The 16,582-nt window shown below is 36.3% G+C and overlaps 1 protein-coding gene across 10 annotated transcripts in view; it reads right to left on the bottom strand.

Annotated features, from left to right (window-relative positions):
- Positions 1-16,582, bottom strand: part of LIN52 (lin-52 DREAM MuvB core complex component) — a 113,045-nt gene that overhangs the window by 82,539 nt on the left and 13,924 nt on the right. For 3 of the 10 annotated variants that reach the window (XM_070797858.1, XM_070797861.1, XM_070797857.1), the window contains one exon: positions 12,991-13,221. The exons of the other annotated variants lie outside the window; for them this stretch is intronic. In XM_070797858.1, the coding sequence (XP_070653959.1) occupies positions 12,995-13,221 (227 nt within the window). In that variant the 3' untranslated portion in view covers positions 12,991-12,994. The remainder of the gene's footprint in view (positions 1-12,990; positions 13,222-16,582) is intronic. 10 annotated transcript variants of the gene reach the window in all.

Here is a 16,582-nt window from a genome sequence, read left to right as displayed (position 1 = left end):
GTACATAATCTGTGTACTTTTCTTCATGTACACTTTCCATTTTTAAAAATGTATTCAAGAACAAAAAATGATAGAACAGTGGAATATTTTTATATCCTGATTCTAAAGTTTCATTTTAGTTCTTTTTGTATTCAGTATCCAAAACTTTAACCTGTCAAATTCAACTATTCTCTCAAAGGATTTCTTCACTATTATCCAACCAATTTTAAATGTATTCTCCTATAACAGAGTCAATCAAATATAACAGTTCTTCCTTTAAAAATACCATTCTTTTTCCTATTTCTCAAGTCTTTTTCAGGTACACCAAACATTGGTAGCTTGGCCAAGCTTTTAATTTAGACTTAATGGTTAGAGATTAAGACTTCTAGACACCACATGTCATTATTTTTCTAGACTTCCCACAGCAAAGCACTCTATCATCACCTATAAATTCTCATGTAATATCGCCATCCTACCAGATCATATTTCCAACACAAAACAGTGTTGAGAATTTAGAAAAAAAGAAAAGGAACTGATATTACATTAAAACAACAACAAAAAAACACTCTTCATTTTGTTGAAATCTCTAGAGAATCAAAAATGAAATAGAGTCAAACAAAAATATCAGGAAATGTCAGTTTACTTCCCCAGGAGCAGAAACAGTTATTCTTATACCCAAAGCCTGGAAAGAAACTCAACTTGCATGCATACCTAATAACTGCAATTATTCAGTCTTTCTCTCCTCTTTGTCATAACAAAACCATATACAGTATTCCAAGCCAAAGGGGGAAAAAAATTATCAGGACCATTTTACTTCTCAAACAGCTGCAATTCCATTTAAGACTAATAGACATTCTACATGGTGCTTTGCTCCTATTGAGTAGCTTATGACTTGAGTTCAGTTCTTCAGCTACAAAGAAAGGCTGAAAACAAAGCTGAACAAAATCTTGGCCAATGTTTGCTTATGAAAATATGCCTCTTTCACAAACTGAATCATTTCTTGCCACTGACTCAAGAGCTTCCCACTCCTTTTGTTACCCAACTTCTACTTCTGGAAGACTGTGGTAAGGATGGGAAATGAAGTATTAATATCATTAACTTTCATTTTGCTATTCATCACTTGCTTAAAATGATCAATTTTTGTTAATGGATCTAGTAATTTTTATTTAGAAAGCAAATAACTTTTCTTTAATGGAAAAGAGTTTAAAATTTTAACCGTATAGGAAATTAAGAACACAGATCTTTCAAGAAACTATAATTTTGTTTCTAGAATGGCATATAATTTTTCTTTATTTTTTAAGATAGCTTTTCCCTACTCAGAACAGAATGTGGTCACTGTTGATGATTTAGAAATTTCAGAAAAAACTTAAAAAAAAAATCACTCAAGACAGCCATCAAAACATACTAGTATTAATTTCTCATTTAAATGCTTTCTTCTCTGCAATCACCCTGTGGGTTTTTTTTTTCAGTCTAACTTTATTGAGACTTTTGATGGCTAAGTTGAAGACATCACTCAGTAAATGTCACATTATACTAAAAAATATGTGACTTATTTTCAAATATCTTTTGATATTGATTTCTAACATAATCCACAGTGGTAAGAGAACAGACTCTGTATGGTTTCAATACCTTTAGACTATGAAATTTTTGCATCTTGTTTTATGTTTCTGGATATATTCAGTGCCTTTTAGTTTACAGTCTATGGGAACTTGAATAGAATTTGTATCCTACTGTTGTGTGAAAATTGTATAAATCTTAATTATGTTGAATTGGTTCACAGTGCTTTCCAGGTCTACTATATTCTTCTGCTTCTCTGTATATTCATTCTATTAATTTTGAGAGTTTGATATTAAAATTCCAAACAAAAATCTTAATTTATTTACTTAAAAAATAACTGTAATATATAGTGGGAACTAATGTAACTTTGTTCTGTATTTTCCAAGTCTCCCGTAATGTGTTATCATACTTTCATAATTTAAAAGATAAAAACTAAAAAAAAAAAAATCCTAGTATTTTTCCTTCCAGTCGTGTCTACACCCATGCTCTTAAAACAAGAAGGAAAAAAACTGCTGACATTGTGTCCTGCAATTTTTCACTTGCATTTTCCCTTGCGATTATCTTTACATATAATGAGCATTTTTCTGTCCTTAAATGCTCTTTATTGCTTTAACATGATTTTTACTAGCTACATTGTCATCTACTATACAAATATAGAATACAGTATCTACTGTACTTGGTTATTCACTACTAAACTTTAAATTCTTTGACTACGTACATCCCTTTACCTATCACACATTTTGTAGAACTATGCAGACTACTACTTTGAAACCAACCTCAAAAAAATTAATTTAAGCCCTGCCTGCTTACCTCTATCTTTCCCTGCCCCACCCCAAAGTCAGAAGAGAATAAAACACCACAAGCATTTTATGGTAAAATCCTCTTTGTGTGTAAAACCACTGCAGAGGCAAAGTTGGGTTTATGAAATAACTCGACTAATGGAAAAAAGATATGAATGCTTATAAGCCTTAAAGGTAATTTGAGGCTTTGTGTATCCTAATTTGTTAACCAAGGGAAAAATGAGAAATAATGGCATGTATTTTTCCCCATTATCATAATACATTTTTGAAAACAAAATAGTTAAGGCTAAATTGACAATTTCTAATTATGAGGAATATCTCTGATCCCTTCAAAGTGGGATTTCTGGATTTTATACTGTATTACTACCTAAATAGGATGAAATGCTAATGACTACGGCAAGATGGTATGGTAATGCAGAAAACAAAGACAAGTTTCATTCGGTATTTGAAAAATGCAGATTACAATACTGCCCATAAAGTGCTTTTGAATCAAATTTTCTAACTTAATTTTTCATGTTAAAATAATTTAAATTTACATTTTCTGCAATTTCTAGTGCTTGTTAATGGAGAGGGTCAAGAAACATGAAAAAGTTCATTATCACAAGTGAAGAAAAATAAACATTAACACAAGGTATTAATATTCTGCCTATAAAGTTGGCAATGATTTTTAAAAAATGATATTTGGTGTTAGCAAGGGGGTAGGGGTAGTAAATACTTTTCTGGAAGACAATTTGGCAGTATGCTGCTGCTAAGTCGCTTTAGTCGTGTCCGACTCTGTGGGACCCCATAGACAGCAGCCAACCAGGCTCCCCAGTCCTTGGGATTCTCCAGGCAAGAACACTGGACTGGGTTGCCATTTCCTTCTCCAGTGCATGAAAGTGAAAAGTGAAAGTGAAGTCGCTCAGTCGTATCCGACTCTTAGCGACCCCATGGACTGCAGCCTACCAGGCTCCTCCGCTCGTGGGACTTTCCAGGCAAGAGTACTTCCCTCTTAATTAGAGATCCCACAGTTCTCCATCTACATGTAAAATGCAATCTTCACTCACAGGAAGACTTAACCCTGATGCAGATACAATCAAAACTTTGCTATTAATTAATAGATGCATCAATTAATTTCCTGGGCTCCAAAATCACTGTGAATAGTGATTGCAGCCATGAAATTAAAAGTGCTTGCTCCTTGGAAGGAAAGTTATGACAAACCTAGACAGTGTATCAAAAAGCAGAGACATCACTTTGCTGACAAAGGTTCGTAGTCAAAGCTATGGTTCTTCCAGTAGTCAGGTACAGACGTGAGAGCTCGACCATAAAGAAGGCTGAGCGCTAAAGAATGAATGCTTTTGAACTATGGTGTTGGAGAAGACTGTTGAGAGTCCCTTGGACCGCAAGGAGATCAAACCAGTCAATCCTAAAGGAAATCAACCCTGAATATTCATTGGAAGGACTGATGCTAAAGCTGAAACTCCAATACTCTGGCCACCTGACGTGAAGAGCTGACTCATTGGAAAAGACTCTGATGCTAGGAAAGACTGAAGACAAAAGGAAAAGGGGGCGGGCAGCAGAGGATGAGATGATTAGATAACATCATCAATTCAATGGACATGAATCTGAGCAAACTCTGGGAGATAGTGAAGGACAGGGAAGTCTGACATACTGCAAATCCATGGGTCTGCAAAGAGTCAGACACAACTTAGTGACTGAAAAACAACAACAAAATAGATGCATCAACATCAAATATTTTGGGCCAATTGACATTATTCAAGTTTAAACTGTTGATTATTTTTTTCCAGTTAACAAAGATTTGGATGTCTACCATATACAAAGAACATAACAGTTTCCTTCATAGCTCTAGGTAGCTAACTAAATGGAAAAGCACTACTATGCAATAAAACTATGCAAAAGTAATCTACTCAATTGAGAGGTGTAATGATCTGCCAAAGGTTATAGAGACCCCAAAAACCCATTTATGAAGTTACGGATATCTTACTTCACACATGCATTTCCCTGAGAAAACAAATAACTAAAACATTACTTGTTACCTAAGTAATGTGACTGAACTAGGCAAAAGCATTGTTTTCATCCTATTAGTAACACTAACCTATACAAACAGCTTTTACTTATTTCTAAAACAATTAAGATGCCCATCGACCAAGAGAAAGTGAAAGTGAAGTCTCTCAGTCGTGTCCAACTCTTTGCGACCCCATGGACTACAGCCTACCAGGCTCCTCTGTCCATGGGATTTTCCAGACAAGAGTACTGGAGTGGGTTGCCATTTCCTTCTCCAGGGATCTTCCCAACCCAGGGTCTGAACTCAGGTCTCCTGCATTGCAGGCAGACACTTCACCCTCTGAGCTACCAGGGAAGCCCACCTACTAAGGAATACGTAAAAGAGGTGATTTTTTAGTTTAACCAAATCTTTCTTCTCTTTCTGACTTCCCTGTCCTTAAGCAGGCTCAAAACATCATGGTGAACTCTAATTACAGTTTACTCCCCAAGATTCATCGAGACAGTTTACCCATCTAGTACTGAAAATGATATACCTGAAACATCTATTGCTGGTACGGTTCTTTCCATTAACACTGCCACTATTCATTCAAGCCCTCAATCGTTCTTGCTGGACTCAGTCCTTGCTAGCTTCCAGCCTCCTGTCTCTACCGTTACATTCTATCCTATGCATGATGCCTCTTAAAAGGTGCATGACTTCCCTACTCAGAAATCTTCAGTGGTAGAATTTTTTATGATGCAGAAAAATGCTTAAGATAGAATGGGAGGGGGAGCACAGACAAAAACTACATACTATACATACACTATAGCCTCAGTTATGTTAAAAAGCATGCCTGTGTATACATATGGGTCCAAGTAGAAGTGTAAACACACACACCCCTACACAAATAGAAAAGGGAGGGCCAGGACGAGGAAACACATCAACAGTGGCCATCTCTTACTGGTAAGGCTGTGGTTATTTTTACTTTCTTCTTTATCTTTACAGTAAACAAATTTGTGGTAAACGGTCTTTTAGTAAATAAAGTATCTCTACAAACCATTTGTAACGAAAATTAGTTAACGTTACAGTCATTAAAATACTTTTTAAAGAAATTTCACACGCTCCCCATTACCTATGAGTCTAATTCCTCATCCCTCAGCCCAACTCCTATTTCCCTCCGTTTAGTTCTTATGAGCCTTAATATAACCTGGGCTTCTTAAAGACCTTATTAAATCACTCACACTGTTCCTTGAGCATAACTGTTCTTTCAAACTCTGCTTGCTCCAGATCTTCATTCCACCTGGAATATGGTCTGTTTACATTTCCACATCAAAAACCTGTGTTCTTTAAAAAGTTAATCTTCAATGATCCAGAAATAGTAAGTACTACCACACCCCTTTCCCGGGTCCCCAGCTGACCATACTAATGGACTTCTCTGAATCAAGACTCCTCAAAATTCTCAGTTCAACAGCCCTAGGAAATCCTCACTTATCAATCTGTGTTGACATACAATATGAAACTTATCTGCCATTTCTGTAGCAATCAAATGTAATTGCCACTTCTCCCCTATCCCCAGAGTTCTTAGTACTCTTACAGAGCTATCTCCTCTACCTTCCATTAAGAATCATTTACTTAACTGTCTTATCTCCATTTTCTACTAGATTTTAATCTACAAAAGGGCAGTAATTATGTCTTATTCATCTTCATATCCCCTACAGAGCCTTGTAGGAAGTAGGCACTCAAACAGTTGCTGAATTGAACACTTTCTTCTTTTGCTATTATCTCATCACTCAAAATGGCTAAGCACTTGGAAACTTTATTTTAAAACAAACTCTCCTTGAAAATCTAGGTTTATTTCATCAATTTTAGCTTACATTCCTACTTTAATAAGGCACTGTCTGATACCACTTGGTAACTGGGAGAGTTGAAGGACAGAACAAGACAATCTGAGATAAGACAATCTGAGATGAGACAGCTGAAGCCATTCTGAGGGTCTTAGATCCAGGTATGGAAGTTACTGAATTAAATTACCACATTTTTGGTTTTTTCTACCAATCTCCTTAATCAAAAGCAAAATGTTATTTCTGACAACAGGGAAACTGAGCATCAAAAATACACACTGCTTAAGAAAGGAATCTTTTTTTAAATATGGAGAGATGAAAAGGAAAAACCAAAAGCTAAAACTCAAGTAAGTCATCAACAAAGTTAGGCAAGCAGTCCAGTAAAGTCATAAGAATCTGTATCTCAATAAGAAACCCAGTTCAAGAGATAAGGGAAGAGAAAAAGCCAGAAGTACAGTAAGACTCATGCTGCCATCTAGAGGTTAAAGGCTAGTGAAAAATCATTTTTCTCCTTAATCAATCAAGTACAATTAATTTAACTATTATAGATAGAAGTACAGGAATTATAAAGTAAGCCTGATATCAGGCTACAAAGAAGACCATCCAGAGTATAAGAAGTCTCTCCCTGCCCTTCTTCATGGATTAAAATAAGAAATTAACAAAGGTAACAGTTCTTTTTCAATGATTCAATGGATGTTGGCAATTTGATTTCTGGTTCCTCTGCCTTTTCTAAATCCAGCTTAAACTTCTGGAAATTCACGGTTCACATACTGTTGATGCCTGGCTTGGAGAATTTTGAGCATTACTTTGCTAGCATGTGAGATAAGTGCAATTGTGCGGTAGTCTGAACATTCTTCAAGAGATGGGAATACCAGACCACTTTACCAGCCTTCCGAGAAATCTGTATGCAGGTCAAGAAGCAACAGTTAGAACTGGACATGGAACAACAGACTGGTTCCAAATTGGGAAAGAAGTACGTCAAGGCTGTATATTGTCACCCTGCTTATTTAACTTATATGCAGAGTACATCAATCGAAATGCCGGGCTGGATGAAGCACAAGCTGGAATCAAGATTGCCGGGAGAAATATCAACAACCTCAGATACGCAGATGACACCACCCTTATGGCAGAAAGTGAAGAAGAACTGAAAAGCCTCTTGATGAAAGTGAAAGAGGAGAGTGAAAAAGCTGGCTTAAAACTCAACATTCAAAACACTAAGATCATGGCATTTAGTCCCATCACTTCATGGCAAATAGATGGGGAAACAATGGAAACAGTGACAGACTTTATTTTCTTGGGCTCCAAGATCACTGTGGATGGTGACTGCAGCCATGAAATTAAAAGACGCTTGCTCCTTAGAAGAAATGCTATGACAAACCTAGACAGCATATTAAAAAGCAGAGACATTACTTTGCCAACAAAGGTCCATCTAGTCAAAGCTATGATTTTTCCAGTAGTCATGTATGGATGTGAGAGTTGGACAGTGCCGAAGAATTGATGCTTTTGAACTGTGGTGTTGTAGAAGAGTGTCCCTTGGACTGCAAGGAAAACAAACCAGTCCATCCTAAAGGAAATCAGTCCTGAATATTCATTGGAAGGACTGATGCTGAAGCTGAAACTCCAATACTTTGGCCAACTGATATGAAGAGTTGACTCATTTGAAAAGACCCTGATGCTGGGAAAGATTGAAGGCGGAAAGAAAATGGGACGACAGAGGATGAGATGGTTGGATGGCATCACCGACTCAATGGATATGAGTTTGGATAAACTCTAGGAGTTGGTGGTGGACAGGGAGGCCTGTTGTGCTGTGGTCCATGGGGTCAGAAAGAGTCGGACACGACTGAGCGAATGAACTGAACTTTGTGTGTGAAGTCACTTCAGTCATGTTCAACTCTTTGTGACCCTATGGACTGTGTGTGTCTGTGTGTGTGTGTCTACGTGTGTGCGTGTGTGTGTATGAAGTCACTTCAGTCATGTTTGACTCTCTGTGACCCTATGGATTGTAGTCTGCTTGTGCACACACATCTGTGTGTGTGTGCATGTGTGTGTCTATGTGTGTGCGTTAAGTTGCCTCAGTCATGTTCGACTCTTTGAGACCCTAAGGACTGTAGTCTGCCCACAGGGTTCCTCTGTCCATGGAATTCTCCAGGTAAGAATACTGGAATGGATTCCCATGCCCTTCTCCATCCACCAAAAAAAGTTGCATCAGCGATTTCCCTGGCAGTCCAGTGGTTAGGGCTCTGTGCTTCCACTGCAGGGGGCACAGGTGTGATCCCTGACTGGGGAACTAGGATCCCATATCCAACGTTGCATGGTCAAGAAATAAAGAAAAGAAAGAAAGAAAAGCTGCACCAAATAATTTGTAGTGCAAAAACAACCTCATCAATGCAGACTACCAGAACGAAGTACCAGGTTTGAATGGGGAAGTCTCAATCTTATTTTACCATAAAATGTTATTCTAAAAACTGGTAGCTGATTAAATTAAGCCTAAGCACTGTCCTGGATTTAGAAAAGGCAGAAGGAATTCCAAAAAAAAATCTACTTCTGCTTCATTGACTATGCTAAAGCCTTTGACTGTGTGGATCACAACAAACTGTGGAATATTCTTAATGAGATGGGAATACCAGACCACATTACTTGCCTCCTGAGAAACCTGTACACAGGACAAGAAGCAACAGTTAGAACTGGACAGGGAACAACAGATTGGTTCAAAATTGGCAGAGGAGTATGTCAAGGCTGTATACTGTCTCCCCACTTATTTAACTTATATGCAGAGTACATTATGCAAAATGCTGGCCTGGATGAATCACAAGCTGGAATCAAGATTGCCGGGAGAAATATCAACAACCTCAGATATGCAGATGACACCACTTTTAATGGTAGAAAGTGAAGAGGAACTAAGGTGAAAGAGGAGAGTGAAAAAGCTGGCTTAAAACTCAACATTCAAAAAATGAAGATCACGGCATCCAGTCCTATCACTTCACAGCAAATAGATGGGGAAAATGTGGAAACTGTCAGATTTCATTTTCTTTGCCTCCAACATCAATGCAGATGGTGACTGCAGCCATGAAATTAAAAGATGCTTGATCCTTGGAAGAAAAGCTATGACAAACCTAGACAGTGTATTAAAAAGCAGAGACATCACTTTGCCAACAAAGGTCCATATAGTCAAAGCTATGGTTTTTCCAGTAGTCATGTATGGATGTCAGAGTTGGACTATAAAGAAGGCTGAGTGTCAAAGAATTGATGTTTTTGAACTGTGGTGCTGGAGAACACTTTTGAGAGTCCCTTGGACAACAAGGAGATCAAACCAGTCAATCCTAAAGGAAATCAACCTTAAATATTCATTGGAAGGACTGGTGATGAAGCTGAAGCTCTAATACCTTGGCCACATGATGCAAAGAGTTGACTCACTGGAAAAGACCCTGATGCTGGGAAAGACTGAGGGCAAGAGGAGAAGTGGGTGACACAGGATGAGACGGTTCGATGGTATCACTGACTCAGTGACATGAGTCTGAGCAAACTCTGGGAGATAGTGAAGGGCAGGGAAGCCTGGCATGCTGCAGTTCATGACATGAGTCTGAGCAAACTCTGGGAGATAGTGAAGGGCAGGGAAGCCTGGCATGCTGCAGTTCATGACATGAGTCTGAGCAAACTCTGGGAGACAGTGAAGGGCAGGGAAGCCTGGCGTGCTGCACTTCATGACATGAGTCTGAGCAAACTCTGGGAGATAGTGAAGGGCAGGGAAGCCTGGCGTGCTGCAGTTCATGACATGAGTCTGAGCAAGCTCTGGGAGATAGTGAAGGGCAGGGAAGCCTGGCGTGCTGCAGTTCATGAGTTGGACACGACTTAGCAACTGAACAACAACAACAGCAGCAGCAAGAATCCTTCCTGAAATAGCTAAATGAACATACAGGATTAGCAGAAGCAATTACTTGTAGCAAAATAAGCTAAATTTCTTAAAGCTTTTTAGACAGTAATATACTCAATGTGGTCTTCTTTACTTAACAATTTTTTAGCCAATCTTTCCTGTATAGTACAAGGTAATTTCAAACCAGTACAAGTAAATGAATATAAATCAAACTGAGATTTTTATTATATGGTTTATGGGGAAGTGTAATTAAGAACAAATGCATCAAATTCAACCTCTTCATGATAAAAACACTCAATAAACTAACAATAAAAGATAACATCCTCAGGGAACTCCCCAGCAGTCTAATGTTCTCCCAAGGGCCTGGGTTCAATCGCTGCTCAGGGAACTAAGATCCTACAAGCTGAATGGTGTGCCCTCTCCAGAACCCTGCCTCCCAAAAAAGATAACATCCTCAAACTGACGAAGGGCATGTACAAAAAACCCAATATCATACTTAATGTTTTCTCCCTAAGATCAAGAGGAAGACAAGGATGTCCACTCTTGCCACTTCTATTCAACACCATACTGGAATTTCTAGCCAGGGCAATTAGATAAAAATGAAATAAGAAGAAAGAAAAGGAAAAGAAAGGTAAGAAAAAGAAGGAATGAAAAAAGAGAGAAAGAAAAGACATCCAGATTGGAAATGAAGAAGTAAAATATCTCTATTTGCATATGACAATTCTGTATATAGAATATCTTAAGTAATCTACTAAAATACAATTAGAACTAATAAATAAGTTCAGGAAAGTTGCAGGATATAATATCAATATACAAAAATTGATTGTATTTCTCTACAGTAGCAATGCACAAACTGAAAATGAAATTAGAAAAACAATTCCATTTATAACAGCATCAAAAAAGTTAAGACAGGAATGCATTTTAACAAATGAAGTGCAAAACTTATACTTTGCAAACTGCAAAATATTGTTCAAAGAAATGAAAGGAGACTTGAATAAACAGAAAGATATACCACATTCATGAATGACCTTAATTTCATTAAGATGAAAATACTCTCCCTGAAACTAATCTACAGATTCAATGCAATTCCTACTCAAATGTCATCTGACCTCTTTGCAACAACTGACAAGTTAAAATTCCTATGGAAATTCATGAGACCCAGAACATAAAAAAAAAAAAAGAAAGAAAAATCTTCAAACAGAAAAACAAAGTTGGAAAACTCACAAATCCAAATTTCAAAACTTACTACAAAGTTACAGTAATCAAAACAGTGAGGTACTGCTGTAAGCACAGATATACAAGTCAGTAGAATAGAACTGAGAGTCCAGAAATAAAACTTCATGTTTATGGTCAATTGATTTCTTACAAAAATGCCAATACAATTCAGTGGGAAAGGAATAGTCTTTTCAACAAATGGTGCTGAAACAACTGGATATCCACACTCAAAAGAATTAATTTGCATCCATAACCTCATACCATATATAAAAAATTAACTTAAAATGGATCAAATACCTAACTATAAGAGCTAAAGAATAAAACTCTTAGAAGAAAACATAGGTATAAATCTTTATAATTAGGCAATAGTTTCTTAGGTATGACATCAAAATACAACCAACAAAATAAATAACCGATAAATTGGACTTCATTAAAATTAAAACTTCTGTGTCTCAAAGAATACCTTAAGTAAGAAGATAACCCACAAACTGTAAGAAAATGTTCTACAAATTACGTATCAAAAAAGCAACCTGTTTCTAGAATACATAAAGAACTCTTAAAACTCAATAATTAAAAACAAAATCCAATTTTTAACTGGGCAAAGGACCTGAATATAGTTCTCTAAAAAAGACATACAACTAGTCAATAGGCACATGAAAATATGCTCAATATCACTAGTTATTAGGAAAAATGCAAACCCAAACCACGGTGAAATACCACTCTTCATAATACATCCACTAGGACGGATTTTGTAATAATTTTTAAAAAACAAATAGTAAGTATTGGCAACGTGTTGAGAAATTGGAACCTTCACACACTGCTGATGGGAATGTAAAATGGTGCAGCCAGTATGGAAAATATTCTGACAGTTCCTCAAAAGATTAGATATAGAGTTACCATATGACCCAGAAATTCCATTCCTAGTCATAAACTAAAGAGGATGAAAACATATGTCCACATAAAAACGAGTACATGAATGTTCACAGCAGCATTATTCATACTAGCCAAATAAAGGAAATAACCCAAATGCCCACTAACTAGTGGATAAATATAATGTAAATAACCTAAAAATACACCTATACAGTAGAACATTATTCAATTCTAAACAGAAATGAAGTCTTGATACATGCTTCAACACAGATGAACATTGAAAATACTATGATAAGTGAAAGAAACCAGTCACAAAAGACCACATAATATGATTTAATTTATATGACATGTCTACACGAGACATTCATAAAGACAGGAAGTATACTAGTAGTGGCCTAGGCCTATGGAGTTTAGGGGAAAATGAGGAGTGACTGCTAACGAGTACAGGATTTCTTTGAGGGGTGACAAAAATGTTTTAAAATTGATTGTGGTAATGGCTGCACATCTCTGAAAATACTAAAAATCACTGAATTGTACACTATAAATAAGTGAATTGCAGGGTATGTGAATTACATCTCAGTAAAGCTGTCATAAAAAAAATGAAAGGGAAGAAATGAATCAGAACTCCAAGCTTTAGCTCTAGTTTCAAATTGCATGATCTGCTGCTTTCCCAATCTTCACATTCCATTTAAAATTATTTTGAATATCGCCAGCAAGCAGGTCATCCACATAATTACTAAAATGTTTGTAGCCTTCAAAGACAGGGGTAATTTTTTTTTTAATGGAAAAAAACTGTTGAGAATCAATATTCGATAAGATTTATGACAGTTCAATGGGTCTGAGGAATAAAACAAGACATGTGCTGCTACAACTTACATGACTAAATCATGAACACTGTCCAGGTCATAATAATGCTGTGGGCTGCAGTCCATGGGGTCGCTAGGATTGGACACGACTGAGCGACTTCATTTTCACTTTTCACTTTCATCCATTGGAGACGGAAATGGCAACACACTCCAGTGTTCTTGCCTGGAGAATCCCAGGGACGGGGGAGCCTGGTAGGCTGCCCTCTATGGGGTTGCACAGAGTCGGTCCTGACTGAAGCGACTTAGCAGCAGCAGCAGGAGCAGGGGTCAGGTAGAAGACAAAATCAAACCATTATCAAGAAGCTTCACACTATATTTACTATGTGTGGTTGATCATCCACTATCATAAAAGAAAAATTCCAGACATTATGAGATCTTCAAATGTTACTACTCATCATTAAAACACAAACTATCCAGAAAAAGAACAATTTCCAGAAGCTCCACTTTTTCAGTTTTAAGTGAATGGATTTCATTAAAAAAATCTGCTCATTTCATCAAAAGGCATTAAGGAGTTGATCATTCAGTCATTCAATCAGCAAATACATACTGCATATCTACCATATGGCAGGTACTCTGTGGGTTACAGAAGACAGCTCCAAAATATGATTCTTACCTTCAAGAGCTACAATTAATCTAAGAGATAACACACAAACCAAAAGTCTCCCAAAATGGTAAAAGTGACAAAAAAATGAAACAAATGAACTGCTCTAGGAGCTATCTCGGAGGTCAGAAAAGTGAGTTTACTTTCTAGATCAAGTTTGAAAAGGAAAGGCTGATGAAAGAGGTAGATTCTGGCTAAACAATGAAGGACAAATAAAATTCCTATATTAGAAATAGGTCAGGGAGGGCTTCCTGAGAAAAGGAACAACATGAATTGAATTAAGAAGATGGGGAAGTGTCCCAGGAAGAGAATTTCAAATGCAGACAACGCACGGTATTCTGTTCGGGAGCAGTAAGAAGGCTAGACATTAGGCTCAGCCCAGAGTAAGGGGATTTTGAAAGCCATGTTAAGGAATCTGAATTTTATTGTATGGGTAATGAAATACTACTAATGACTTATGAGTAAAGGACAAACAGAAAGCAAACACTACTTTAGAAAGATTAACCTTGTATTGGTAAACAAGATGGACTGATATGAGGTAGCTGAGACACAAGGAGGGCAGTTAGAAGGTGACTACAATAGTTTTGGTAAAACAAGAAGGACACAGAACTCAGATGGAAGTAACAGAAATGGAATTTTTCATACAGTAAAGGTAGTTTTTTATAATTCTATATATTTCATGGGAATTTCACATAAATTAACTACCCATATAAAGTCTGGGGGCCCCAATCATGAAAAGCTATAAATACCTATATAAAACATTATTGCATTCTAAAACCTGGACACCAAAAGGGTTATCTGAGATATAATCACGTACTAAATCAAGAGGCAGGGTTCATCTTCCAAAAGATACAATCTAGTTGCTATTAGCCCTAGAAGGCTCACATTTTTTCTATACTAACACTAACAATGCTCCAGGGAAGTGACAAACAATCATGTTTTGAGGACAAATTTTTTTTGCATTTTTTTTCTTTCCATCATCTTTATCAGTTACAGATATTTGCATGAAAACAGGATCAGGGGTCCTTGGGGATTCATCAGTTCGTATTGCTTATTTTTCATCCATGTCATCCTCTCAATTAATGCAGGAAGGAGGATTGAGATATCGAAACACCAGATTAGGGTGTCAAGTAAATGTCAACCCCTAGAGTAGATGAATAATCTGTAAGGACAAAAAGGATCTTGTTTTTATGCAAATACCCTATACACAATAAAACAAAGAGGTTATAGCCAAGAAATCCACTACATATCAATGTGATTCTTACCAATTCTAAATTAAAAAACTATTTTCTGCATGTCAACTAATTATTATGATCAGGGAAAATGACAATCAGTTAGCAAAACACTGCTACAGAAACTGAAAGAAAGCTGTATTTTGAACTAGAAAATAATTTCGAGAAATCTCAGCTGTGCTCATAGAACTCATCTGGCAGAAACAAGCATTTCTACAGCATAATTTTGGTTCCCTGCTTAAGGTCACTGAGTTAGGTGACTTCAAACCCCTACCTCCAAAGCCTTAAGTTTTAGAAATAATAAATAATTAATAATATTGATGATCTTAGCTGTGTGGAATAAAAACTGAAACAAACCACACCAAGTTTCTGTTTTTGTGCAAAGACATTAAAATAGATTTACTGATGCTCAGAGAACCAACTCGTTATCCTAAAAACTGATAAAGAATCATTTATCCAGTAAGAAGAGCATTCAAGGTAATAAATAATGAAGAGTTGGTTAAGATAAGGTTCTTCACAGAAAAATCCTAGCTAATAAGAAGGAATGATAGAATTAGTGTAATACCATTTCACAGCTTATAACAAAATAGTGAATCTAGGCAGTTTTCAATGGCTGCTAAAACACTGGTTATAAGGCTGATAGAGAATTTTATGAGTAACAGATCAGGCAAACAATACCTTTACCAATGAATTAATCTTAACATCACAAAGATCAAGACAAGCAGACAGGATGTACCCTTCTGAAGGATGTGTACAACACCATTTATGAAATATTCTTGTCAAAATAAAAATAAAAATCAATCCTGTATCTGTATGAGCTTCTAAATCTAATTACTGGGAAATAAGAAGGGATAGATGGACATATTAAGCACTACCACAGGGATAAAAGGAATAAAATCCAGAATGGGGAAAATTCCACAGAAAAAGTAACAATAATAAATGGCAAAGGAAAATAATAGGGAGGTGGAACTATGCCAGATTAAAAGAAACTTAAGAGACATATTAATCAAATATAGTACACCTTACTTAAATCCTGATTCAAACCAACCAACTATATAAAGACAATTATGAGTAAACCAGGGAAATATGAATTCTGATTGGCTATCTGATGATATTAAACAAGTCTGTTAAAATTCTTTAGGCATAATTAATAGAATCGCAATTATACTTAAGAAAAAAAAAAGGAAAGTCTTTGTCTTTTGGACTCACATATGAAGTTATTTAGTAATGAAACAATATGATGCCTGAGATTTGCTTTAATTATGTATGTTGGCAGAGGTTGAAATAGATTGGCCAGATGCTAACTATAAAACCAAGTCATCAGTATATAACGTCAATATTCTACTTTCTCTCCTTTGGTATATGTTTGAAATTTTTCATAATAAAAAGTAGAGAAAAAATACTTCATTATCTTTCTCAGCAGGAAAATAGGAAAAGAAAAACTAATCAGAGGGAATATAGTAATTTCATCTACAACTAACTAGAGACAACACTGTTGATAAATACATTCAGTAATATAGCATCTTTTTGATATAAGCATAAAATTTTATCTCTCTTTTGAAAAAACTTTATTTCATAAGAAAAACTGACATAGATAAAGGATTGATCACTGTGATCATTACAGCATGTATTATCCAGAGCTAGAAACAGAATCAAGTTCTACACTGTATAAGTCTCGCATTTATGAATTTAATAATCATGGGGTTTTCATTATAAACCCTTGAGGTCTGTGACATACATGGTAAAGAGTAATTCTGCCGACAAGCTTC

Source organism: Bos indicus, chromosome 10, assembly GCF_029378745.1.
Source record: "Bos indicus isolate NIAB-ARS_2022 breed Sahiwal x Tharparkar chromosome 10, NIAB-ARS_B.indTharparkar_mat_pri_1.0, whole genome shotgun sequence".
Classification (NCBI taxonomy): Eukaryota; Metazoa; Chordata; class Mammalia; order Artiodactyla; family Bovidae; genus Bos; species Bos indicus.
This window is presented reverse-complemented; position numbering and strand designations above follow the sequence as displayed.